This window comes from Nematocida ausubeli (genome assembly GCF_000738915.1).
Source record: "Nematocida ausubeli strain ERTm6 chromosome Unknown supercont2.1, whole genome shotgun sequence".
In the NCBI taxonomy this organism is placed as follows: Eukaryota; Fungi; Microsporidia; genus Nematocida; species Nematocida ausubeli.
This window is the reverse complement of record NW_026515634.1, coordinates 432,678-458,027: the sequence shown is the minus strand read 5'-3', so window position 1 is coordinate 458,027 and position 25,350 is coordinate 432,678. Positions and strand designations below refer to the sequence as shown.

The following is a 25,350-nucleotide window of genomic DNA, read 5'->3' as shown; positions in this document are numbered from 1 at the left end:
CAATTTTTTATGTTTGAAAAAGTAAGTGCAATTGCGCTTTTGGACCGAATTGGCGTGCATTCGCACATAAATGGGCTGGGCATGGGCAGTGCTCCCCAGGAAGATTCGTCTGATGGGTCTCAAGGGCTTCCAGCGGTATCCTCAAGCGGAGCAAGCGAGTCCGGCATCATAGGGCGCGAAAAAGAGCGAAAAATGCTTTTCCTTCTGTCTAAGCTGGTGGAGAGTCATAAAGGAAGAACAATTCTTATTACAGGAGAGACCGGCACAGGCAAGTCAGCGCTAGAATATGCACTGTCCCTTGATCTGAAAAGAAAGGGAGTCCCGTGTAAAGCAATTTCTGCAAGTGAAATATTCTCTAGCTCTTTGAGTAAAACAGAGGCGCTTACACAGGCCATCCGCGAATCGCTTGGCATTCGGGTGCAGGAGACAACAAAAGTCCTAGAGGGCGAGGTAGTTGAGATACAGTGCGATAGAGAAAAGGGCATCTCAGGACGTGTCATTTTGAAAACGACAGAGATGGAGGCAGCATACACATTTGGGGCAGGAATAATCCAGGCTATGAATACTGAAAAGGTTGAAATAGGGGATATAGTTACAGTGAACAAAAGCACTGGAATGGTGAGAAAGAAGGGAAGGTCACTTAGCCAAAACAGAGACCAGGAGGCGATAGGGCCTGTTAGCAAATACATTCCGTGCCCAGAGGGCGAGATTCTGAGAGTGCAGACAGAAACCCACACCGTTACTCTACATGAAATAGACATTCTAAACAGCAAGCAGGACTCGCTTCGCATGACATCAGGCGAAATTCCAATGGAGATAAGAGAGGCAGTAAATAATACAATGAAGGAGTGGATTGAGGAAGGAAGAGGGACACTGGTGACAGGCGTGCTCTTTATCAATGAGTCAGATCTGCTGGACACTGAGTGCTACTCATTCCTCAACACTTTATCAGAGATATCAGCCTCCCCAGTTATTATTCTGAGCACAAACAAGAGCTGCCAGAGGGGGGCTTCAGAGGCCTCGGCGGCTGGAGGCAGTGCGTATGGAATGCCTGCTGACTTCTACTCCCGCGTTCTTGAAATGCGCCTTAACAAGTACACGAAGGAGGAGATTTATGAAATAATAAAGCTCCGCGCAAAAGAGGAGAGTGAGCAGATTGAAACAGACGGGATACATGCCGTTTGTGACTTGGCAGTAAACTATGGTTTGCGATATGCATTTAACATTCTATCGGCACTTGATGCGTATGCAGCGCGGATAGGGAAAAGTATAGGCGCAAGCGAGGTAGGCGTAATAGCAGACATATTCCCACCTGTGCACGCACATACTTCCTAGCTAAATAAATTGTGACTTGAAAGGATTAGTAAATAAGGTCTTGTTTCTTTATATGCGAGTAGTAATTATAACTGTTTCATCATATATTGTGTGCAGGTGGCTATATTATCACTGAAAGTCAGATTTACACCTTTTGGCTATGGCAGCTAAATGCTAAAACAGCATGCCTGTTATTTATTCTGTTTAGCTATTTAATGTACGGGTGCCATAATAAGTGCTGTTGGATTTACCTAACATACAGATGGGCTTTAGGATGCGCAAAACCACTTTTTAGGCAAGAGTGCGATAAGAGTGCTTCTTTATGGCGCTTGCTAAGCCTACTTTATGCTGCAGAGCTTTTGCAGATATAGCTGAATATATTTTATTTTAATGAATGGAGTTAGTAACCAAGCACTGACAGAAAAATACAGACCAGCATACTTGCGGAATCTTGTGGGAAATGTACATATAACAGATGGTTTGCAGGCTCTTGTTAAGTCAGAAGACATACCGCATTTTTTGTTTTTTGGCCCTCCTGGAACAGGCAAGACAACCGCAGCCAAAGCAATTTGCAGAGAAGTGCTTGCTTCTCCAGAAAGAAACGTAATGGAGCTGAACGCATCTGACGAAAGAGGTATTGGCGTGATACGAGAAAAGGTAAAGGTATTTGCATCTACCTTCGGCATATCGTGCAAGATGAAGATTATCATTCTGGATGAGGCCGACTCTATGACAAAGGAGGCGCAGAATGCTCTCCGTAGAATAATTGAAATCTACTCCAAGAATGTGCGGTTCATTATCATATGCAACTATTCCACAAAGATAATACCTGCAATAAAGTCGCGGTGCGCCCCTTTCCGCTTTGGGCCAGTCAAGCCAGCAGAAATGCACGCTTTTGTTAAAGAAATAGTAGCAAAGGAGGAAGGTATTGCTACAGATGATAGTATAGAAAGAATCTGCAAAATAGCACAGGGAGATATACGAAGAGCTGTCAATCTGGTAAACGGTCTACTAATTACAGAGGACAGAGAGATAACATGCAGTAGGGTAAATAAGCATTATAAAGAGGTTAAGCCAAGCGAGATACAGCAGATGTTCAGAATCATGAGAACAGAGGATTTTGAAACGGCCAAAGCAGAGTTTAGAAGAATTAAAACAGAGTTTGGCCTGGGACTGAAGGAAATCGTAAATGCCATAGCTGATGTGCTTAAGGAAGAAATCACAGAAGAAAAGGGTCACCAGATGAGCTATCTATCGGAGATTGAGCATAGACTGGGGCGTGGTGCTTCAGAACTAGTGCAGGAGAACGCTCTTATTTCATACTTTTCGGGCAGAACAAAGAAATTGTAGGCTACTATAGTAATGCACAGACAGCTAAAATAGACATTTTTATCCAGTAATAAAAGAATCAAGGGATTTTATGCCTTGCTGCACTGTTGATAGTAAATGCATGATTAAATTAAGTGCACAAGCAGTGTTAACTACTAAACAGTGAAGGCGTCTGTGAATGCAAAGTATTAAATGCATTCTACATACTATATAGTACTTGAGTGCGACCAGTATTAAGAATTGAAGTAGCACATGCAGTGAGAGGTAAACTTTAGCAGTGCTCTTCTAGCACGCAGGCCTGCCATATAACCCGAACAACTCACAGAAGTATAATAAAAGGCTTTTCTACTAGTAAAAATACTATTGAGTCTATGGTTAAATATTTTAAATATTCATTTGAATTACAATCACACTATACTCTTTTTTCTGTAGGTCTTATATTATGCTTAGAGCTCTAGCTCATATTATCTAGAAGATTGTACAACTGTCTTCTTCCACACATCCACTCTTTCTTAATAATTTATGCACACCTTTGCTTATCATACAAATATAGAAAGGCACTCTCTTTGCTTTCCTACAGCATTGCTATTGGCCTAGCAAAAGCTTTCATTATGAGCAATCCATAGATCTGAAGTCTGTTTCTGCACACAAAAGTAGTTGCTATATAGGTACGTACTTATATTAAGAGCGCGAACTTATAAGCTGTTTAGATCAGCCAACAATATAACTCATCAGATATAATATTTTTATTTGTTTAAGGCTAATGAAAAGAGACCATCTGCAGTACATAACACAAAACATGGCAATTAATATATTTGCTGTTGCTGTTCGCTGCTATTGCCCAAGCGAGTCACTCTCTAGATATTCATACTATGATCTTACAGAAGCAGAGGAATATATCAAAGGAAATCCCTTTGCAGATAAGCCAGCCATTACCTTATACTACTTTACTAAGATGCTCAGCCTGATTTCTATAGGAGGAAGATACTCGGTACATAGTGTGCTGTTTACTGTCACAGCTCTGTGCGACTTTATGTCAGCATATCTATTAGGAACCCCCATGTACTTCCTGCTGACCTCTTTCCTTCCCAGCGAGGTATATTCTATTATTTGCCTTGTGGCCGTGCTATGCTACAGAAAAATACTACTAAGATACACAGCACCACTTCTCGCGCTGCTTTGCATGGAGGGCACATATACAAAATGCGCTCCTGGAATCAACCCGTACTGGTATATCAATATGCAAATGTTTGCAGAGTACCGAGAATTGTGTAGAGATATTTTCCAGGCCATGCACTTCTTCTTTCAGGCCCTTACAATATACAGCCAGTGTATAAGCACTAAACTGTATTTGACCATGGTGTTTAAGGACCTAGGATACAGAGGATACATCCTTGTGTGGTGCATACTAAGCATTCAGAAAACAGAGAGAAAACAGATTTTCAACCTTCTTTTGGGGCTGAGCTTTCTAGGAGCTGTTATAGACCACCTTGTGTGGTATATGCTGGTGCTCTGTGGAGTTGGAAATATGAATTTTTTATGCTGGAGCAATGCGGTGACTATTGTATCAACTGGAGTAGCTGCGCTGCTGCACGAAAAGAGTGTAAGAAACAGAGAAAAGAGAACATAAAATAATTTACTAACATCGGCTGCCTACTCTTGCTCTGCTGAGGGAACACCCATAATGGACCAGAAGGCAACTGAAGCTCTATTGGAATCATCGCCAGGCACGTCTTCTCTGAGTATAGTAGCAGAGAATGAAAGCACTGGGGGCGTAAGCGTATTACTGGGCAGCAGGAAAAATATAGGAATGTGGCTCATGCGGGCTGTAAGTGTGGCAGGCCAGCCATTAAACTGCCACGTTGATCCGTCCAGAAAGACAGCTGCAATCCTATCAATAGACTCTACGTCTTCAGGGTCATTTATCAGCTTGAACTTGTGTTTTCCATATTCTACAATGTTCTTTCTGTCATTTTTTATGTGCTTTTCAAATAGTATAGCTCGGATAGATGCATCGTCTCTTGGGAGAAGGATGTACTGCACTCCTGTTGGCTGTATGGCTTTCAACTCTGCATATGCGTCTAGTATCTTTGAAATGTCGATTGGATGTGTTCGGGTTTTTCTCATAAGAGTGATTTTGGTTTGAGGAAGCGGGGCCAGCAGATCTTCAAGAATCCTTTCTCTGTCTAGGTATGAAACAGGCTCAATGTTTGATGCTTTACACGATGAAATATACTCTCCATGGTCAAGAGATCGTGTTAGGTGGAGATAGCATATAGATGCAAGAGAATACTGCTGGTTTCGGGTGTTTTTGTATGTGCTTTTTGTTGTAATTGGAAAGGTTACTTCTCCCATGGTGATTTTATCCGAATCTATCTGTATTACACCCTTTATAGATATTTGTTTTCGAAGTATAAGTGTGGGGTCCTCTGCCATAGTTTAAAAAAACAAAAGAAAATAAAAATCTAAAATCGCGCAGCTCCAGTTGATTTTCATTTATATTCGCATGCGTGTCAAGAATGTAACTACACTGTTGCTGTTTCTTTATAAGGAGCTTCCATGAGCGTGGATGTCTTTTGAAATCTGCAGTATATATAAATGTATGTAGATACCTTCTTTCTATGATAGATGGAACGCATCTGTATTCAACTGGAAATTGTTTTCTGGGATGACCTACCTATTATAAAGGGTGTTCTTTGAATATAGTCTGTAGGTGTTTTTATTAAGACTTTTGTGGATTTTGCTATGTAGTATTCTAGTTTGTATTTAAATTACTGCTGCTAAGGCTCTCATAATATTGGTTTTTTATTTTTGCTCTGCTTTCATTACAAAAACATAAAGTGTACATACTTTCTTATAGTGGAGAGTTTAAAACAAAAAAAAGAGGAGAGGCACAGGAAAATAAGAAAACTGTAAGAATCTAGAGACCCTTAAATGCGTGGACATGGAAAGGAACCAATAAGACAAATGAAGACAGCACTAAGAAAAAGATCAAGAAAGATCAAATTGGGTATGTATTACATAGATTTTCCTGTTCAAACACACAAATGTAGTTTAGCTCACTCTACTATACATATTTTAGAAAATATCTCTTAAATTTAATCTGAGTTTACAAAAATAGTATTCTTTAATATGTAATAGATTTAGATTATTCCATAGACAACAAGAACATACAAACAAATAGCAGAGGTTACCGTATGCAGCACAGTAGTTTAATCACTGAATTATACATGCCGTCTGCACAATAGCGTACTGCAGAATAAAACAATTAAGAGTGTAAAGGATTCTTTAGATCTTAGACTATTTATTGATGTTTTAGGGCTGTGCAGCTAAAAGTAGCAGACAGACAAAGGCGATCAGAAACTAGTTCTGCAATCTTAGAAGACCAGACACATCTGTGGTGTGCTTAATCCAGTTTTCATCGGCGTCTGAGGAAAGGCTCTTGACAATCACGCTGGATATAGCAGTTTTGCCGTACTTGCACTCGTACTTTACGATTGCACTTGATCGGTGCGGCTCCGTGGTGTGCACAGTTAGTGAGACATTTTTCGCTATTTTGGACAGCTTCCAAGTAAGAGTTCTGCTTGGAGCGTGGTAGTCGTAGAGCCCCTCCTTGCACTGTACACTGATGTTTCCAATGATATAGTCAAAGGTGAGCGAGGTGGAGAACATATCAGGATACTTGCCAGAGGTAAAACAGAGAAGAATCTCTATGGTTCTTGTGTCAACAAGAATTGTCTTGACAAGCGGAAGGTCTGCTATGCTTCCAGCATATGTGTATGTCATGATGGTGGAGTCTTTGGATGGGCACGTGAGTAGAGTAGTTATGCCTTCTCGGTGTCTGTAGACAGACGAGTCATACTGTATGTTTCTCAGACCGCACAAAGACCGAGAGTCAATTTTGAGAGACATCTGGCCCACGTCTTCTGACGGCTTTGTAGATATTTGGCCGTAGCAGCTGCTGACAGTTCGCCCGTGTGACAGGCGCAGGAACACCTTATCGGTCACCTCGACAAAGACCTTTTTCTTAGGGGCAAGGGCAGCTGCGGAGGAAAGAACACTTGGGGTTTTTCTTCGGGGAATAGGGAATGCGAGGTTTCTGGAGGACAGGTAGTTGTCAATATATGCGTATATGGTGGCGTGCTTTTTAAGGAGCAAGGTGTCTGAGGTGATTGCTAGATCAGAAACCATTGAGTATAGAAGATGCTTGGCAATTAGCTTATCCTCTGAGTTGAGAAAAATGCCTTTGAAGACCAAAGATCCAAACTTCTGGGAGAAAGAAAAAATAGGGCCTTTTTTGCTATCGTATGTATGCAGAGGGCTTATATATGAGAGCAAAGGAGCGCCTTCGCACGTTTCTATTTCCACTTTAGTAAACATTCGTATTGTTTACCCGCAAGAAACAAGAAATAGAGAAAGTTTATTTATTTATTATTGATGGTGTGCAACTGGCACCGCTACGATTGGCAAGAATTCACTTACATTATTTCTAGTTTGAAAACATCTTTTATGAGTGCAATATTACCAATTGTATAGCGACTAAATGGGCTACTTACCGTATAAAGACATTAAATTTGCAACAAAAGCCTCAATATGGAAGAGATCTTTAGTGCCTGCGCCAAGCCTAGCCGTATACTTAGATGCAATTTCTGTAATTTTCCTTGCTTTTTCAACTTTCTTCTCGTTCTTTAAAACTCCTTGCAGAATAGACTCAACAATATATGTTGCAGGAAGATGGTTGCACAGTAGGCTGTATAGCAGAGCGCGTATTTCAACCAGGCACTTGACCGATGGAGTTATCTGCACGCCACGCACTATGTCTCGTATAGTCATATCCCACGGGGATATGGAAATAGGCTCTTTATGCACAGCTAGCTCCATAATGGACAGTGCTATGCGCATGTTTCTACCCGACATATCAACGATCTCGGTGCAAGTGTCTTCAGATATATCTACTTTCTCCTGCGCTGAGATGCGGCTAACTAAAGATGCAATGTCGTTTCTAGAAGGAGCAGGAACGCGGCACACAAGGAACCTACTTTTAAAAGCAGGAATTATGTGGGAGAGAGTCGTTGTTAAAAGAACTAGCTGAAAGTTTGCAGCTCCTTTTTCTAGAATGCGCCTAAGAGCCATCTGTGCGCCTGTGCTCAGTAGATGGCCGTCTGGAATAAGAAGTATTTTGGGATGCATAGCTTTTCCAGGCATAGGAGCGCTGTTTTCAGAGTTCTGGTCATGCTCGTGCGCTTTGATAAGATTCTTGATGGATTTTGTGGCAGATATGTCGGTGGCAATCTTCTGAAGAACCTTTTTATCATATGTTCCTAAGCCGTCTAGCTTTATTTCCATGACCTCCTTGCTTTCTAAGATTTCTACTTCAATTGACTTAGAGGGGGATACTTCTAATGTAGAGGTGTATGAAAAGAATGAAGACGTTGTGCCGAAGGTGTGCTTGAGGAAAGCCGAGAAAAGAGTTCGCTTTCCAGCGCCTTCCGGGCCTACAAAGATAATGTTTGAGATCGAGCTAAATGGAAGTGCACTTAGAATTCGGGCAGCCGGAATTCTGTCCATATCCGCCAGTGTCTCTGGCCTGTACTTGTCCTGTAGCATTAAAAGAAAATTCTTTTGAGATTTTTAGGCTCTAAGCAGGCTGTGCGGTAAATATGTGTAGGCAGAAATAAATAAAGCTTAAAGGCTAGAAAATCAAACATGGTGCAGGGAGCTCAAAAAGAAAGTAGATAGCTGTGAGATGATACAGTGATTTATAAATAGATTGCGTTAATTTAGAACAGTATCTGTTGCCAGGATTGTAGACACTCTGACAATGAGCTTACTAAGAATCTCTTTGTCTCTGCGCACAATCTCCCCCAGCGATTCCATATATGTCTGGGCGTTAAGCAGCGCATCTAGTGTTTTGCGCACAAAAAGCGGCTTGGGCGGCGGAGCACAGCTTTTCTCCAGGAGTCTTGCCAGAATATGCTCCTTGTAAGATATTTTCCCTGGCTGTGAGAATAGGCTGAGAATGATCTCGTGGTACACCTTGGACGAGTCTGCGTGGTTAGTAAGCGAGTCAACTAAGACATGCGAGAGAAGCTCTTCATTTGTGGTAATGGAAAACACATTTGGGCTCTTGTCCTGGAGAGCTTCATTTACCTTCACAAGGATTGCATAGTACTCTTTGTTGACAATGAGGTGCTTGTGCTGCACCAGCAGCTCCATGTATGAAGGATGCCTGTGCAGCGACCACACATTACGCAGCAAAACCATGGAGGGTGAAATAGGAACCATAAGCAGCGCAAGGTACGAGTAGTGGCTGTAGAAGTTTGGCGCATATCTTTTGAGCTGCAGAACAAATGCAGCACATGCATATACAATCCCATCTAAGTAGGGCGAGGGTTCAATCACCTGAAGCGCCTGGCAGATCCACTCAATGATGGCCACACCTCTGAATGCATTCCGCAGGAACATATTTCGAATAATATACTCCGAGAAAACAATCTCAATAAAGCCAGACAAAAAGAATCCGCAGGAGGTTGGGCGCATAATCCTCAGGAAGTCAAAGATAATATCCTCCTGGTCCACCGAAATCTTTTCAAGAATCACCTGCAAAATTCTGGTAAAGAGTGTCTGCATTTGGTAATACTGTATGTCTACACCGTCCAAAAAGATGTCTGTCAGAATGCAAAGGCACTCGGAAAAAAGCTCCCGAGTGGTGGCAAGCGTGGATACAAGAACCGCAAGCGACTCGATTTTCAGATACTTAATAGGCGAGCACTCCTTTCGCGCCCGAAGATATGACTCAAGTGCTGCTGAGAAGCTGCATTTGATGAACTCCTGCAGGCTGGCCTGCGTGCTGGTTCTTTCCTCAATGGAGGCAATGATCTCTTTAAGAGCGCTGCTTCGCTCGCTTCCAAGAACCTTGCAAAAGTACACATCAGTCCACATTTCAAAGAGCTTCTTGTCTGAACTGTCTTTTCGAATCAGGAAAATCTTGCTAGCTATCTCCTTAAGCAAGCCCTTGGTTCGGTCGTCAGATGTGCCTTTTGACGTTTTGGACACTGCCTCTATAATGCATATGTAGTCAAATGGGTTCCCAACAGGCACCTCCGATAGAATGCAGAGGCGAAGAAGCTCTGCCGCAAACTTTACTCGCTGAGTATTTCGCATCAGAGTGCTCCCTAGGTATAGATCGTACTCAAGGACGTTCATAATCTTGTGGTCAAGCATCTGGGCAATGACCTTTGGGTTGAACTTTCTTTCATCCTCTGCGTATATAAGCCACGAAGACACCTCTCGCATAGAGCTGTAGGACAGCTTGCAGATTCTGTACACCGCCTGAATGCAGACCTTTTGTGCCCACTGGTTGCTAAGCATGAAGATGCTTCCAATGATGTTCTGGCAGAAGAAAAGACACGCCATTTCGTTTGCCCCAGATGAAACAAAGCTAATGATTGCGTGCAGGCTTTCCAGTAGCTCAATTGCAAGCTTTGGCTTGACAACTTCTTCAGAGTTTTTCTCAATCTCTTGCAGAATTTTCTGGGTGTCCACCCACTTCTTCTGTGCAGACGAGCTTGTAAAGGGACCAAGTGCCTCCGCATTCTCTCTGTTCTTGTAATTGATTGATGTAAGGTATGCACAGATCTCATGATACTCTCCAATTGTTATTGTCTGTATGTCATCTGCAATGATGTAGCTTGGCTTCGTGTAGACCTTTGTGTTATATAGGTCTATGTTATGGATTGGAACCGGTTTTATAGGAAGATGCGACACTTCTTCTATAAGCTCTTCTATCTTTAGGCCGATTCCCATCTTGACTCTTTCCCGAGCAATGTACTCCACAATACCCAGGCATATGCCAAGATTCTTGTCTACTATGTGCGCTATTTTTTCGTTACTCATGGTGTCTTCCATTCCTGCTAGCCTCATAAAGTGTGCGATGTTGTTCACAGCACTTGCCTTAATTGGCCCAGCAGTTGAGGAGCACGCAAGTGCAGATGTCAGCGCGTACACCATGTTTGTGTATGCACGCACAGCCAGGTCTGGCCTGCCAGGGAAGTCTTTCTTCACGGCCTCAGAAGAGGCTCTGCTGCATATGCTGAATATCTTGTCTACTATGAGATACGGAACATCTCGGATTGCCAAGTCAAGACCCATTATCGAAATGTGTGCTAGCATGCTTCGAATGCCCTCAAGCTCTATGTAGGTTGCTATTCCGGAGGCCTTTCTCTTAGCCCCAAGTCTTTTCTCCTGGACGGATATGTCGGGATAGATGTCTTCAATTGGAATTTCAATCTTTGAGAAGCAGATCTCAATCTCCAAGGATATCAGGTCGCTTCCCTCTGCAAGGAAGTGGATCTCAGACAGCACTCTTAGAATAGAGGCCACGTACGGACTCTTTTTTCCAAAAATACGGCTGGACAGACACTCTTCAATATACTTACACACAAAAACCACTGCAGAGTATATATACTCTTTGCCCGCGCTGTCTACAAGATACTCTTTTACACTAAACTGGCTGCATACAATTGGCACCCGGTCTGTAAACATAAGCATTCCCAAGTACGTGCCGATGATTCGGAGCGAGGGCGCCTTGTCTGTTCTGTCCACCTCAGTGTGTCTGTCTGCATACACTCTAAGAATCAAAAAGAACATCTCGCGCACCCTCAAGTAGAGCGTATCAGAGTAGTCCAGGATAAACTGGATGTAAACCTTCAGATGGTTCGTCTCTCTAAACACCCTCTTTGTAATAAGATACTTCGCTATGTCTATTTCCTGGGGCTGCTGGGCCTGGATGCCTTCAATAACACTCTGCATGTTAGAGAGCGTAAGCATATTAAAGAACTTCTGCCAACTCGGGTTTGCCTCGATCTTTCCCAGCGCGCCCGAAATCAGGTCTGCAAAAGGAAGTGACCCATCAAGCTCGTTCTTAGACGTAAGCTCCTGGATGCTCAAGTGTCCTCGTATAAATGTGTACAGAGACTTATTTGCAGCGTACACCTGGGGCATTCGCGAGTACTCCTGCGCATAGAACGGATACTTCTCCAGAATATCTCCAAAGGTTTCAAGACACTTCAGCGCAAACTTAAAGCTGTTGCTGCATGGATCTTCCCGGAGAAAAAGCGCTATCTTTCGCATTGCAGCCTTTGTTCTTTTTCCCGGAAGTATCTCGTACTTTATCATTCTTCCGTAGAACAAAGACATGGAAAGCACCTCGTGGATGCCCAGCCGCTCCAAAACATTGTACTTTTGGTCCATCTCGCACAGAATATGCTCAAACAGCTCCACGTCATACGAGCTTTTATTCGAAGATATCTGCGTCATGTACACTATGGCGTCTGAGTTAATTGTCCGCCCAGAGATTGCATTATGGAGAAACTCGCTTGCCTGCTGCTTCAGCGAGGTCCGCTTCACCAGACACGTGCGGATCTCTGGAATGAGCGCGCTTTTCAGCTTTCCCAGCAGCATAACTGTGCTCTTTTGAAGGCCCTTGGACAGCCCCTCAAGTGTTATGCACGTGGAAATAATAATGTCCACTGTCAGTGGGGTTATGCTGATTCCCTTCGTAGACCCTTTCCCATACCTGAATATTATGTGATGGATAAAACTGTTGATGAACTCGTCATTTGACTGCATGCACAGAATAACACTCAAGTCAATCATGTCCATTGTAATTGCAACTAGAATCATGTCAAGCGAAAACTCCAGAGGGTCTAGCTCTCTGATGAGATACGGAAGTATTTTACACTCTAGGCACGCCATTAGGCACTCTTCCAGAGAAAAGGACGAGGCCTGCAGCTTCTCCATGGTCAGCAGAGTTAGCTTTGGCTTTCTGTCAAAAATCTTTCGGAGAATAACCTTGCTTCTTTCGCTCATGATGAGACAGTGTGCAAAGGTATCAAGGAAAAGCCTTTCATACTTCTGCGTGTTCTTTAGAAGACCAAAACAGATGAGCTCAGGTACTGTTGAAACACCATAGCTCAGTATAGCAAGGCCGTCCTCTATGTCTATTTCTGACAGCAGCGCAAAAAGCTCCTCTGCATTGTAGTTCGAAATTGCCATTTCCTTGACAGACGGCGTGTACTCATACGTTTCCTTGTGCCGATCTATCAGCGAAGAAGTGTCTCCCCGGTGCAGCTGAACCAGCTCTGGAGGCAGCGACAAAACATGGTGAAGAAAAAGTGCCTGCGCCTTTGTGTGCTGCCATCGCTTAAACATCCTCTTAAATGGGTATATATCTGAGGTGACTTTCCTCCACAGCTCAAAATAGGACTGTGCCTCTGCCTTTGAGACAATTAAGAAGTCACAGCAGTCTATTTGGAGAAAAACCTCTTTAGGGTTCTCTTGCCGAAGCACATCTCCAACAAAGGCGTCCTTTTCTCTCTGATCTTTCCGCAAAACATCCTTTAGCCTATCAAATAGCTCTTTTTTGCCTACTGCTAAGCTATTAGAGAAAGCCCGATCCCTTTCATGGGGACATTTGCTCTGTTCTTTCCACATACAAGAAAATAAAAATTAAACAAGAATTTATAGATACAAATTCGGGTTATTAAAGTCAAAAACGTCAGTGCAGTGCATCTGTGCGCGCGCCCGGAAGCCTTAGCATTACACAGCATGCATAAAACCAAAACATTTGCTTCTTGGAGAATGCTGCGCATTTATTTAGAAGATGTTTAGTACAAAGTAATTTAGATGCATGTTCTCGCTATTCTAGGCCTGCATGTGCTGCCCCGTCAGGAAACAGTGCACTTGCCGTTTCAATCGCGGAGACATATGCATCTGCTAGCGTACCACGGCCTTCGGTGCTAGCCCATCCCACTCTGTACACAGGTACAGTAACACCTTCTAGAAGATCCTGAAGTGGTCGTGGCTTATACCCAACTGCAGAAACTATGCCGTCGTATTCAGCTTTCCTTTCTACCCCTCTGTCGTCCACAGTAGTCAAGGTGTACTTGTATCCGGGGTTGGTTATTCTCAAAGTTTCATTTGAGAGCGCACTTGCTGCCGGCTCCTCTTCAGAAAGCATGCGTTTTCCACATTCTGTCTTTGTTCTATTTACCTGTGTGGGGGCTTCCCAAAAAATAAATCTTGCAGTTTTACTAGTGGGCTTTTTGCCGCTGGATAGAAGAAGAGCCTTTCTTTCCACTGCTCTGGGAAAAGTGCCTGCGGATGATACTTTTCTGATCCATCTGCACACTCTTTCAGAGATGCTTATACTGGTTGGGTGCGACAGAAACTCTGCAAGCACAGGAGTTGTAAACTTGGAGAGGTCAGGGGGGCTTCTTCCTATTACATCAACCTCCTCTACTTGAACTCCGGATAAAGAAGAACTTCCCATTCTTTGGGCATGGAGCAGCACACGAGCTACATCCAGAGCCACATTCCCGTGGCCTAGCACTGCAATTCTTCCGTTTGCACTTACAGGCCTATTCTCTGAAATCCATTCCATCACTTGGTCTGCTCTAATTATATGCTCTGCCCCAGGGACTGCAATAGTATTTGGCTCGGCCCCAGTGGCTATAACCACTGCATCATACTTCTTCTGCACATCTTTCAGAGATATGTCTGTTCCCATGTGCATCCCTCTATGCAGACTTACTCTTTGATCCGACAGAAAGATCTTTTCCAGCGCTGGAATGGTCTCTCTGATCCGATGCTGATCAGGAGCCACTCCCTTTCTTAGATTTCCAAGAAGCTTGCTGCTTTGCTCAAACACATCGAATGTAGCTGCACTAGAGCGGATGAGACACTCTTTAATAAAGTAGGCCGCTGCGGGCCCAGCTCCTATAATACATATGTGCATTTTTTTACTATGAAAAAAACCAATGGATTCTCCCTTTCAGAGCTCTTGGAAAAAGGGCACGCAGAGTATTTAGGCTTGTTTCTGATATTTGCTGGAGGAGGGTGGATGCTTCTTGCAGTTTTGGATGCCTGTGAAGTTGGTCCATTCAAGCACATTCTTTTCAACGCGGTGGCTGCTATTATTGTGTGCACTCTACTTGCTATATACCTGTTTATTGGGATAAAAAGTGTGCGTGTCATGCGCATGATTGGAAATCACTACAAAGAGACTACAAAGCAGCAGAAAAAGACTTAGCCTGTGCCAATAAATAATTTTGTATATGCTCCCGTAGTGATAGCCATTTATTGCAGAGACTAGTGCGTTCTCTGGATTTTTAATAATATATGTACAGAAAGTATATAAATACCACTTATTCTATATTCAATGAGAAGTATCACAGTGCAGTGTAAAACAGGCGCAGAATCAGAAAAATTAATGTGTAAACTAAGTAATAGATATAGCACAAAATAAGCACACTTGCTAATTTATTTCATAAGACCACAAAGTGCAGACTGAACTGTCTCTATACCGCTAGAAACAACACCCATCACTCTGGGCGACTTTCCTCCAATCTTGGCTTTATCTGCAGAGAGCTCCTTAAACGCGCTCTTCACATGCTCTACGCCATCCTTCAGAATTCCGTTTATCACTACGTCCTTTTCTGCTTCATACAGAACAAGACCCTCTCTCTTTTCCTTTTCAAGGGCCTGAATGAGACCGCCCATAAGCTTATTCACCTGCTGCACAGGAGTTTCTGCAAATGTGTGGCAGACAAACATTACCTTTCCTTCTGTGCCCTTCAGAGCCTCCTTAAGACGTACAGCTTCGCCATCGAAGTGCTTCTTTCTTTCCTTTATCTGCTGCTTTTGGAACTCTTCTAGAGACTCGCGGAGCTGACTGGCATCCACAAGCGGAATGTCAGTGGTGTCTATCCGGTCTCTTATTTCCTGGATAGTTGCTGGCGCCATCTTGATTGCCCGGATCTCTGCCACTGCTTTCTCTGCAGCAACTGCTCGCTCTGAGCAGACTGCGGTGATTCGCCGGATGCCTCTTGATATGCTAGACTCCCCCACTATGCGGACTCTTCCAATGTCCCCTGTGTTTTCCACATGGGTTCCTCCGCACAGCTCTGCTGAGGTGATAGTGCTTGTGCGAGCATTGCTCTTGTCCAAAGTGTTCTTTACGCTCACAACACGCACAGTCTCTGGGTACTCTTCGTCCTTCATGTGCCGGATGCCTTCAATGCGCACGGCTGACGTGTAGGGAAGATACTCCACAGTCACAGCCTCCTTTCTCTCCACAATGCTGTTGATTATCTCCTCAACTGCAGAAATCTCAGCCTTTGAAAGCGGGGCATTGTAGTGGAAGTCAAATCTCAGCAAGTCCTCACTCACCAAGCTGCCGCACTGCCGGATCTCTTCTCCTCCTGCCTTGGAGAGTGTCTGGGATAGGGCGTAGTTTAGCAGATGTGTGCCTGTGTGCGCATGTGCAAGCCGCCTTCTCCTGCCTACATCAATGGTGCACACTGCGCTTTCCGTAATGGATCCCTCAAGCGTACCTATATGCATCACATACCGCCCGTAGTTCTTTGTATCGCGAACTGTGAATATGCCTGATATGTTTCCTTCTTTTGGAGTTTTTGTGTTCTTCACTGTCAGGCCAGAAAACATGCGAACTAGATCACCTGCGTCTTTTGCTGTTTTGTGCGTAAAGATAATTGTGCCTGCATCACCCTCTTGGCCGCCAGCCTCGCTGTAGAATGAGGTTTGGTCAAGTATGATTCCAAACTCGCCTGCTGGTGCTGGGTTTTCTAGCTCACTCACAGATACTATCTCGCCTGCCTGCTTAACAGCCACAGTCCTGGCGCTTATTGGCTCTTCGCTGTACTTATACCTATCAACGGTTGGCCTTTTCTTGAGTGCTTTGTCAAGCGCATCCAGGTCATGCACCGTGAGGTGCAGGCTTTCTGTGCTCTTCTGGGTGCCCTTTGAAAGTGCCTTGGCTGCTGCCTGCGCCTCCTTAAACCCGTCGACATCCACTGCCACGCCCTCCTGATCTGCCACAGCCATGGTTAAGTCAATTGGAAACCCATATCTGTCATAGAGAACAAAGGCTGATGCGCCTGGAAGAACCTTCTTTGCGCCATCCTCTACGTTCTTTGCTGTCTCCAGCATGTCCATTAGAATAGACAGCCCCTTGCTCAGTGTTTTTGTAAACTGCGCCTCTTCCTCTGTGATAATCTGCACTATGGCCTGCGCGGACAGCTCGGTTTGGTAGACCTGGCTGAAATCTCCAAATACCTGCTCGGCTAGAATGGGCAGAAGGCCTGGTGCCTTCTTCAGATGCAAATACTGGAAGCCAAGTGCTCTTCTAAGTATCTTCCGAATTGTGTACCCCTTTCCATCGCTGCTGGGCATAACATTGTCCATAAGAGAGATCGTTAGTGTCCTGCTGTGGTCTGCTATTACTCTGTACGCAATGTCCTTCTTGCTGTCCAGTCTATCTGTGTATGGCTCTACGCCCAGAACTCTCTCAATTGTCTTAAAAAGCGGCACAAATAGATCTGTGTTGTAGTTGCTCTTTTCGTTCTGCAGGATGCTCAGAACTCTTTCCAGCCCCATTCCTGTATCAATATGCTTCTTAGGCAGAACGGAAAGCCCGCTCTCTTCTCTGTTGTACTGTATAAACACAACATTCCAGATCTCCAAAACATCAGGGTCATCCTGATTGACAATTCCTGATGCATCTCGGCCTCCAATTCTGTCATAGTGTATCTCAGAGCACGGTCCGCACGGCCCAACAAGCCCCATCTCCCAGAAGTTCTCCTTTGCCCCGAATCCCAGTATTCTGGAGTCTGGCAAGTACTGCCTCCACAACTCCTGCGACTCAGTGTCACATGGCAGGCCTTGCGAGGGGTCTCCATTGAAGTAGCTCACATAGATCCTGTCTTTGTCTAGCTTAAGCACCTCTGTAAGGAACGTCCATGCAAAGTGGATTGCCTCTTTTTTGAAATAGTCTCCAAAGCTCCAGTTTCCAAGCATTTCAAAGAACGTGTGGTGGTATGTATCCTTCCCCACGTCGTCAAGATCATTGTGCTTTCCTCCAGCTCTGATGCACTTTTGGTAGTTGCATGCTCTTTTCATTTGGCCGTATGCGGTGTCTGCAGGCGCCAGATCTAAAAACTTCTTCTTAAACTGGACCATTCCACTGTTTGTGAAGAGAAGAGTTGGGTCGTCTGGGTTGACCGAGGAGGATCTCCAGTGCGTGTGCCCTTCTTTCTCAAAGTATTCTGTAAATGCATTTCTTAGCTTATTTGCTGTCCACATTTGAAAAATAAAAAATAGATCTTCTATATACCCAGAGACTGCATAATTCAAATTATTTAAAAAATACCCAGAAGCAGCGTAAACGCAGCCAAATATCTGGCCCTCTTATATATGCACGTGCAGAGACAGATGAGCACGAATGCCTGCCCAGGCACAGAGCATATAATGCTGCGCTTTGTATAGTATAAATTCAAGGCAAAGATGAAATTGTTTATCTGTTTATTTAATCCTCATCGCATTGATTTATGATCGCTTTACTCGCTTTCCTTTGTTGTTTCTAACGAACTTTTGGTCCTTTATTCGCATCTTTCCATCTGCGTCTGTGACAATCCTTTGCTCCTCTTCCTGGCGGTGCCCTGCTGCCTTGTAGTTCACCAGCTCTTTCTGTGGCACAGACAGTATAGAAGACCCTTTCTTCTCTATTATCTTGCGCAGAATGAGCTTTATGTTCTCGCCCAGCTTCATCTTGAAGTGGAATATGATTCTGTCAATGCAGACGAGAGCCCGGCTCAGATACTTGTCAATCAGGTCCATTTCAATCAGAACGACAGACAGCATTCCAATAGATGCCTTTCCAACTGCATACTTGTTTTCTGCAGAAAGGCTCTCAACTATTTGAACTGCCATCTCTACGACCTCTGCAGACAGGCTTTCTTTTCCTTGGTACAGAAGCGAGGAGAGAATGGCAATGCCTCCTGCCTGGTAGTCCACAAGGCCCGTGGGGATTCCTGCCATAACCATCTTGCACACCTCATCAAGCACTGCAGCTGGGTATGTTGCAGACATTTCGTTGATGATGTCAAAGGCAGCCTTTCTGTTGCGGCCGCCTTCCGTGCGGACTGTCCGGACAATCTCAAACACTGCTCTGCACAGGAGAGGACCCTCTTGTATGTTGTGTCTCTTGATGATTTCGTAGATAACAAGAATTCTCAGGTGCCTGCTGCACTGGAAAAGCACGTCATCCGTGCGCTGGTCCATAAAGAAATCGCACAGGGACCTTGGGCAGAACCCGCCCTGGATTAGAGCGTGCAGCACCTTGTACCCCATCTTCTGTGTTCTTAGATGCGTGGACACCACGTACCTCAGCACGCCCTCTGTGAATTTTGCATCCTGTGTGTAGTTGTGTGCTACAATCTCAAGGATTGGTGCATTCTCTATAAAGACCCTTTCTGTCTCTGGCACATCGTTCTCCTTTCTTTTGATGTCTGGCTTTATCTCTCCAGTGAAAAACTCTCCACTAAACACAAAGGCTCTGCTGATTATATCTGCATAGTATCTTCTCTGCCACGCCCCATCCAGAACCTTTGTGAGAGACCGGATGGCCTCTCTTTCATTGTCTGTTGGGTTCTGCTTGAACCTCAGCACAAGCCTCTCAAAGAGGTCAATTGCAATTGAGAATGTTTTGAGAATGTTGGTTTTCAGGGTTATGGTTGCTGCGTCAGCCCCCATGTCTCTGTGTGCCTCCTCAATTAGAATTGTTATTCCCTGCGAAATATATCCGCTCACGGCTGGGCTGGACATAAAGTACGGCATCTGCCGCATAAGATGCGCGAAGACTCCGTTTGAGTCTTTCATGCCTCGGCAGAAAGATGGGAAGCACGACCAAAATGCCTCGTAGTCTGTCTTGTCCTCCTTTCTCTTCTCTGCTTCAATTTCTGGCATAAAGCGGCGCACAAACACCTCAATGTCAGTTGAGTGCACAGCAGACTTTATCATTGGCAGCCAGAATATGAACTCTCTTTCTTTTATAGTGCTCATAAACTTATCTACCCCAATGTTCCCAATAATCAGCTCGATGCTCTTATTCATACGCATGTCCTTCTCGTTAAAGCAGTACTGCGCAAGCACAACAATAAGCTTTGGGAAGAGGGCCACTCGTCCCTTCAGAGCAAGCAGCAGATTATGAACTGCTTCGCAGACAGGCTGTGGCATTCTCTTGCTGTTCCCAATTTCCTTCTTGATTAGCTCTTTTATGCTTTCTTCAATTGCAGACTCTTCGCTCTGGATAACGAACTCGCACCCGGTCTGAAGAGACAGGCCCGCGCTGTTTCTCATGATGTCCGCGATATAGCTGAGCAGAATAAGGAGATCCTCCTGCGAGCCGCATCCCTTTCCGGCTGCATCCTCTGCCACTGCAAGGTGCATATGCAAGAACTGCTGTGGGTTCGCCTTTAGCAAAGTATCGGAAAAGGTAATTGCCTGCACACTTGCTATTCTGCTCTCTTTCTGCAGCCAAAGCGCAATGTGAAGCATCTTCTCTGCCACTCCGTACTTTATGATCTCCTGCATCAGCTGGCTCAGAATTGAAACCATTCTCCCTGAGTGCGTCTGGTTCACCTTCACTAGCATTTCCACTTCTGCAACTAGCTTTAAAAATGTTTTGCTTTCTCCAGTTGTGCTGTCTTCGTGCTGGATTACTCTGCGCAGAACAGGAATTGCTCTTTTTCTTGTCTTTGGAGACTTCTCCATGCATTGGTCGATCACACGCCCTATTAGATCCTGGTCTGCAAAGGCCTCTGGCGTAAAGACTGTCTTAAGCATCAGCTGCACAAACCCTTTGTCTCCCCAGCTCTTTCCTCCGGTCGAGTGTGCTATCTTGCTTAGGCAGACTCTGACAGCATCTGCCTGCTCCCCAAGCTGCTCTGGCGCATACTTGCTTGCTATTTTAAGACTCTCCTCTACGTAGACCCCCTTTGTTTCCACGCTTTCCCTCAAAAGATCGAAGGAGGCCAGCCACATTTCCTGCTGGGTGGGCTCTACCCCCTTTTTCTGCAAGGCCCCTTTTATTCGCTCTTCTAATATATTTGCCATTCTATCAGACTGTTCTTCTGCTGGCTTACTCATTAATAAAAATTTTCATTTTCCGTTGTGCTTATGCCTACGCCTATCAGCCTCATTACATACGCAGTTGCAGGCCCAGAAAAGACCGTGCAGACAAGAAGAATGTGCCAGGACGGCATTGAGTACTTCTATGCAGAAGGGGAGTATGTCATAATCGAAGGCAACAGAGCCGGCTGCACATGCAAGGAGTATGCTATTTGCAAGCACATTCTGTCTGTCGCGAAGAACGAGTATCCTGCAGAGCAAAATATTCTCAAGAGTATTCTGGAAGGGTTCTTCACACATGCGCAGTGACCACTTCATACCAGGTGTTTCTGTTCTATATTCGAGTTATATTGAGATGGGAAGACCATGTCCTTCTCTTCTGTAAGCTATTCTGCAGCTTCTTTCGAACAGATTTTTCCCTGTATGCACTTAGTAGCATACAAGCGTAGTATGGTATATAGAAAAATAAATAGCAGATATGCATACTCTTGAAGCACGCAGCGCACCCATTATCTGTGCTTCTGTCTCTGTTATACCTATTTATGTGAGAATATACTCATGAAAGCATCTTTTCTTATTATAAATTAGAATCCAGAAATTCTTATAAATCTCCTACTCGTACATCCATATAACCCGAACTCTGAATATAAATATATAGAAAGAAGTATAGTGTGCATAAACTGTCAGTTTATATTTAAAATACAGTACGGATTTTTTAATGAAATTTAATTGAATCTATTCGCCTAATCATTAGTAATAGCCAGATCTATACGGCTTCTATGAGTATGTGAAGATATAGCCCAATATAAACAAATTGCATTTATTCTTTTTGTTCTGCCTTGTGCAAGTCAAACTCTTGCTTTAGAAGAGGAAGAATGCACTCAAGGTCTTTTGTTTTATGCACAAGTGATAGCTGTGTGCATCTCTCCATGTACCTGCTAACATCTTTCTCGCCTATCTGCAGAAGGTCTTTGACTACACTGAACTCTACCACATGCTTTTCTAAATATGCCTTTTTGTATCCCTTGGTGACTATACTATTGTATAGCCCAATAATATCTATTCTTTGCGTGTTCTTTGCTCTCTGCTGGATGTCAAATAGAGTAAGAGAGTGCTCCAGATGTTCTCCAAGTCGGCGTGCCACTCGTACAAGCCTGTCCTCTTCTGGAATATCCAAGTCCACAAGTGCGTCTATTTCTGCTGATTTTTTCTCAATGCTTGATATCTGTGTCCTTTCAATCTTTGTCCATTTTAGGTTCTCTTTTACCATGTGCTCAGTAAGTGTCTCTTTTCCTTTCCGTGCACCAAAATTATTCTGAAGCAGTGCAAATATCCGGAGCAAATATATTTGTGTTTTCTCAATCCCGTGCACTGGGTGGCCGGGAGTGCTTTGGATAAACTCAAGCGCATCCATAAACCGGCAAACCTCCTCACATGTAACTGCTGCGTCTGGAAATAGCGCCTGCGCTATCTGGTACTCTGCCAGTGCAGCCAGCGCTTTTTTATACCCCTCCTGCAGCAGGGTTTTCTTTATTTCATACCCCACCCTTTCCTTTGATACAACCTGGGTGAGCTTACTGTGCAGCTTCTTTTCCCCCAGCACACAGAGTATTTCTGGCACAATCTCAAAGGACAGCCGAGACGCGAACCTAAGAACTCTTAGTATTCGCAGTGGGTCGTCTAGAAAGGTTTCCATCGGGTCTAGAGGCGTTCTGATCTTCCCTTCTTTGATATCCGACAGCCCCCGCCCAGTATAGTCCTCTATGCTCTTTGTGTTTATATTGTAGAAAAGCGCGTTGATTGTGATATCTCTTCTGTTTGCATCCTCCTGCGGGGTTCCTGTCCGCACAATTGGTATCCTTGTCTCTGTATACTCCTCTGTTCTGAGCGCAACAAAGTCCACAGAAAGGCCCATATACTTTAAACTCGCTGTCTCAAGGTGCTTTGACTTTTCATGGTTACACTCAATCACGTGGTATCCGTGCACTTCCTGGGACTTTCCCTGCAGATACTCCATAAACCCATTTGTAAATACTGCACCACTGCTCTTGTCTATTGCTATATCTATGTCGTCGCACGGTATCTGCATTAGCTTATCCCTAACCCACCCGCCTGCTACTCTGAAGGTCATCTGCAGCCCTAGCTCTTCATTATATATAAGCAGCTCCCTGAAAAGCCTCTCCTCGACCGGTCCAATATCAAACATGAAAAAATAAAAGACAAAAGTGTTAAATATCTGGTTCTCCAGAGCTGCTTCCTTTGTGCAGCTTACTTTTGAGGTTTTTCATATTTTCGGGTTATGGGTTTTCTGCCAAAGAATTATTTCAAATATAATTTCGTATTTTAATTTCCATATAATATATTGAATGGCTTCTTCCACCCAGCAGCATTCGCAGATTTCGTATAGAAGCAATTTGACTGATATGGCAACAGGCACAATTAGCGCCCTGCTGCAGGATGACGATATAATGAAGGAGAACCAGACTCTTGACCAGTCTTTTGTTCCGCATATGGAATATGCCTCATCACGGTCCTCTGCAGACGGAGAGCTCATCCGCCATGTAACCACAGCCTTCGCAGAGGTGTGCAAAAGAATTGAAACTCTGCACAATATGATTGAGAAACAGGCAGAACGCCCAGATGTAATGGAAGAAAAGCCTGATCTAGACAGCATGATATTACAGGAAAAAGACGAAGTAGGCTGGCTGGAGAGGATTAAGCAGATCATATACGGCAAAGACAAAGAGGAGAGCACCGAGTATCCGCAGGCTGCTGAAGAGCACACAGTGCAGGCAGAGCCAGAGCAAATCATAGAGCACAGCGTGGAGCATAGCACGCTTCTAAATGCGCTGCGCAGAGTAGAAAAGGCAGGGATGCAGGCAGTTATGAGTCGGCAGGGGATAGCAGGCGAGATAACAGCGCAGAGGGAAAGAGAAAGCGCAACAGCAGAGATAGCGTACCAGAAGGCGAGAGCAGAGGCTGCAGAGCAGGCTCTTAAAGAGACAAAAGAGCAGCTTGCAAGCTGCCGGGCCCGGCTGAAGATACGCAAGAAAGAGATCACGGAGGTCCGGGCCTCATTTTCCTCGTGCTCTGCAGCTGAAGCGTCTCTTGCAAAATTGGCCACAACTGCCTCTGTTCAGATCACCCGGATTCTCCTGCTTCTTGGAATGCCAGACGCAATTGAGCAGCTGCACAAGGAAATATCAGCAGGTGAGGTGGGGAAGCTGGTCACTTCTCTGCAGGAGATAGAAGGGGTCTTCCGAGAAAGCATGCACAGAGAGAAGGAAATGCACGAGAAAATGCAAAAAGACAAAATGCAAATTGGAAGCCAAATCCTGGCCCTCCATAAAGAGCTTGACGTCCTGAAAAGAGAGAACCAGGAGATGATAAAAGAGACAGAGAAAATGCGAGATGAGAAAGATGCAATTATCAATAAGCAGCGCCTAGCAATAAAACTTCTAAAAAGCAGAATAGTCCAGGGAAGCGGGCTTCTCTCCAGAATTGATCTTCCAGAAAGCATATCTGCAAGAAAGGACGTGCCTATAAATAGCGTATTTCCGGCTGAACAGGCCAAGCCAAAGTCAAAGGTTGAGATTGAGCTAAGGGAGAGGATTGCAGACTTAGAAAAGCACCTTGCAGGCCTTGATGGCACTGACACCCCGCAGTATAAGAAGAGCTTGGCCGATTTAGAAGACTGTAAAAGAAGGCTTGCCGATTTTATGAAGATATAATAAATATATGAGATTAGAATCACTTTGATAAGGGCGTTTCTGGTCTTATTAATTATGGAAACATAATCTGCATTCTTTCATGCCCTTTTATCCCCATCACTTGATACTAGCTGTGCTACATGTGTTGAAGAGTGGCATATTAGCATGAGATAGCACATATTGTAGTTACGCAGAAAATAATACTAGGAAATTCATAGCAGGGTGTGCAATGCAAAAATAACAGCTATAAGACATATACTTGTAAATAGTGTAAAAACACGCTCAAGTTATAAAGCACCTGGTAAGTGGTAGTGTAAAAATAATATAAATATAGTGGGGTTCTGCAGGCTCTTTTATTTACCTCTCAAATACATAATAGAATTACATATCTATTCGTATACTCAACAAACACTAAGAATTCTTTAGTTCATGTACAGCGCCATCATAACCTCTTTTTTGGAAAACCCGCACTTCTCATAGAACTTCTGGTTCTCCTCACTGCATGCAAGTATGACTTTGTAGCACTTTCTGCTTTTTGCTTTGTCTGCTAGAAAGGTTATCAGCTTTTTCCCCAGGCCCTTTCCCTGGCACTCGTTTGAAATGACTATGTCCTCTATGTGCCCCACACACCCAAGAGCGCGAATAAACTTTTTTTCTACAAGCAGAGTACCTGACCCCACCACACTTCCCTCCGGAGACACAACCACAAAAACATTGTATGTGTCTTTGTGCTTCTGCATGTACCGATACATTTTATCTATGTCTGCCTTGCTGGGAAGAGGTGCTTCTGTAAGGGTGGATAGAAGCGTGAAGTACTTCTCGTTTAGGTCCTCCTTTTGCAGTTTTCTAATTACAAATGACATGCTCTTCTGAAACCTAATACATATATATAGCTGAAAATAAAACAAGTGCTCTACCTGTATAAATAAATAAATATTCTCATATCTAAACAGGCTAGTTCTACTGCAGTATCTAGCCCTTTATATGTATGCCTAGTATGCATTTAAAA

General features: G+C 44.1%; 15 protein-coding genes across 15 annotated transcripts; 6 read left to right on the top strand and 9 right to left on the bottom strand.

The window, feature by feature from the left end:
* Nucleotides 1-9: 9 nt before the first annotated feature.
* NESG_00294 (uncharacterized protein) lies at nucleotides 10-1,335 on the top strand (the record flags this gene model as incomplete). The annotated part of the gene is made up of 1 exon (XM_053047947.1): nucleotides 10-1,335. One exon carries the CDS (start codon nucleotides 10-12, stop codon nucleotides 1,333-1,335), a length of 1,326 nt encoding a protein of 441 aa, XP_052905772.1.
* Nucleotides 1,336-1,704: 369 nt separating this feature from the next.
* NESG_00293 (uncharacterized protein) lies at nucleotides 1,705-2,664 on the top strand (the record flags this gene model as incomplete). Its single annotated transcript, XM_053047946.1, has 1 exon — nucleotides 1,705-2,664. The coding sequence occupies one exon, from the start codon at nucleotides 1,705-1,707 to the stop codon at nucleotides 2,662-2,664; it is 960 nt and encodes a 319-aa protein (XP_052905771.1).
* A 742-nt stretch (nucleotides 2,665-3,406) lies between these two features.
* Nucleotides 3,407-4,273, top strand: NESG_00292 (uncharacterized protein; the record flags this gene model as incomplete). Its single annotated transcript, XM_053047945.1, has 1 exon — nucleotides 3,407-4,273. The coding sequence occupies one exon, from the start codon at nucleotides 3,407-3,409 to the stop codon at nucleotides 4,271-4,273; it is 867 nt and encodes a 288-aa protein (XP_052905770.1).
* Nucleotides 4,274-4,296: 23 nt separating this feature from the next.
* On the bottom strand, nucleotides 4,297-5,079 carry NESG_00291 (uncharacterized protein; the record flags this gene model as incomplete). The annotated part of the gene is made up of 1 exon (XM_053047944.1): nucleotides 4,297-5,079. One exon carries the CDS (start codon nucleotides 5,077-5,079, stop codon nucleotides 4,297-4,299), a length of 783 nt encoding a protein of 260 aa, XP_052905769.1.
* A 927-nt stretch (nucleotides 5,080-6,006) lies between these two features.
* Nucleotides 6,007-7,023, bottom strand: NESG_00290 (uncharacterized protein; the record flags this gene model as incomplete). Its single annotated transcript, XM_053047943.1, has 1 exon — nucleotides 6,007-7,023. One exon carries the CDS (start codon nucleotides 7,021-7,023, stop codon nucleotides 6,007-6,009), a length of 1,017 nt encoding a protein of 338 aa, XP_052905768.1.
* A 168-nt stretch (nucleotides 7,024-7,191) lies between these two features.
* Nucleotides 7,192-8,250, bottom strand: NESG_00289 (uncharacterized protein; the record flags this gene model as incomplete). The annotated part of the gene is made up of 1 exon (XM_053047942.1): nucleotides 7,192-8,250. The coding sequence occupies one exon, from the start codon at nucleotides 8,248-8,250 to the stop codon at nucleotides 7,192-7,194; it is 1,059 nt and encodes a 352-aa protein (XP_052905767.1).
* Nucleotides 8,251-8,418: 168 nt separating this feature from the next.
* On the bottom strand, nucleotides 8,419-13,137 carry NESG_00288 (uncharacterized protein; the record flags this gene model as incomplete). The annotated part of the gene is made up of 1 exon (XM_053047941.1): nucleotides 8,419-13,137. One exon carries the CDS (start codon nucleotides 13,135-13,137, stop codon nucleotides 8,419-8,421), a length of 4,719 nt encoding a protein of 1,572 aa, XP_052905766.1.
* Nucleotides 13,138-13,342: 205 nt separating this feature from the next.
* On the bottom strand, nucleotides 13,343-14,440 carry NESG_00287 (uncharacterized protein; the record flags this gene model as incomplete). The annotated part of the gene is made up of 1 exon (XM_053047940.1): nucleotides 13,343-14,440. The coding sequence occupies one exon, from the start codon at nucleotides 14,438-14,440 to the stop codon at nucleotides 13,343-13,345; it is 1,098 nt and encodes a 365-aa protein (XP_052905765.1).
* Nucleotides 14,441-14,449: 9 nt separating this feature from the next.
* Nucleotides 14,450-14,734, top strand: NESG_00286 (uncharacterized protein; the record flags this gene model as incomplete). Its single annotated transcript, XM_053047939.1, has 1 exon — nucleotides 14,450-14,734. The coding sequence occupies one exon, from the start codon at nucleotides 14,450-14,452 to the stop codon at nucleotides 14,732-14,734; it is 285 nt and encodes a 94-aa protein (XP_052905764.1).
* A 230-nt stretch (nucleotides 14,735-14,964) lies between these two features.
* On the bottom strand, nucleotides 14,965-17,805 carry NESG_00285 (alanyl-tRNA synthetase; the record flags this gene model as incomplete). The annotated part of the gene is made up of 1 exon (XM_053047938.1): nucleotides 14,965-17,805. The coding sequence occupies one exon, from the start codon at nucleotides 17,803-17,805 to the stop codon at nucleotides 14,965-14,967; it is 2,841 nt and encodes a 946-aa protein (XP_052905763.1).
* Nucleotides 17,806-18,048: 243 nt separating this feature from the next.
* NESG_00284 (uncharacterized protein) lies at nucleotides 18,049-20,649 on the bottom strand (the record flags this gene model as incomplete). The annotated part of the gene is made up of 1 exon (XM_053047937.1): nucleotides 18,049-20,649. The coding sequence occupies one exon, from the start codon at nucleotides 20,647-20,649 to the stop codon at nucleotides 18,049-18,051; it is 2,601 nt and encodes an 866-aa protein (XP_052905762.1).
* Nucleotides 20,650-20,679: 30 nt separating this feature from the next.
* Nucleotides 20,680-20,940, top strand: NESG_00283 (uncharacterized protein; the record flags this gene model as incomplete). The annotated part of the gene is made up of 1 exon (XM_053047936.1): nucleotides 20,680-20,940. The coding sequence occupies one exon, from the start codon at nucleotides 20,680-20,682 to the stop codon at nucleotides 20,938-20,940; it is 261 nt and encodes an 86-aa protein (XP_052905761.1).
* A 511-nt stretch (nucleotides 20,941-21,451) lies between these two features.
* Nucleotides 21,452-22,837, bottom strand: NESG_00282 (uncharacterized protein; the record flags this gene model as incomplete). Its single annotated transcript, XM_053047935.1, has 1 exon — nucleotides 21,452-22,837. One exon carries the CDS (start codon nucleotides 22,835-22,837, stop codon nucleotides 21,452-21,454), a length of 1,386 nt encoding a protein of 461 aa, XP_052905760.1.
* Nucleotides 22,838-23,054: 217 nt separating this feature from the next.
* NESG_00281 (uncharacterized protein) lies at nucleotides 23,055-24,362 on the top strand (the record flags this gene model as incomplete). The annotated part of the gene is made up of 1 exon (XM_053047934.1): nucleotides 23,055-24,362. One exon carries the CDS (start codon nucleotides 23,055-23,057, stop codon nucleotides 24,360-24,362), a length of 1,308 nt encoding a protein of 435 aa, XP_052905759.1.
* Nucleotides 24,363-24,763: 401 nt separating this feature from the next.
* On the bottom strand, nucleotides 24,764-25,249 carry NESG_00280 (uncharacterized protein; the record flags this gene model as incomplete). Its single annotated transcript, XM_053047933.1, has 1 exon — nucleotides 24,764-25,249. One exon carries the CDS (start codon nucleotides 25,247-25,249, stop codon nucleotides 24,764-24,766), a length of 486 nt encoding a protein of 161 aa, XP_052905758.1.
* Nucleotides 25,250-25,350: the final 101 nt, after the last annotated feature.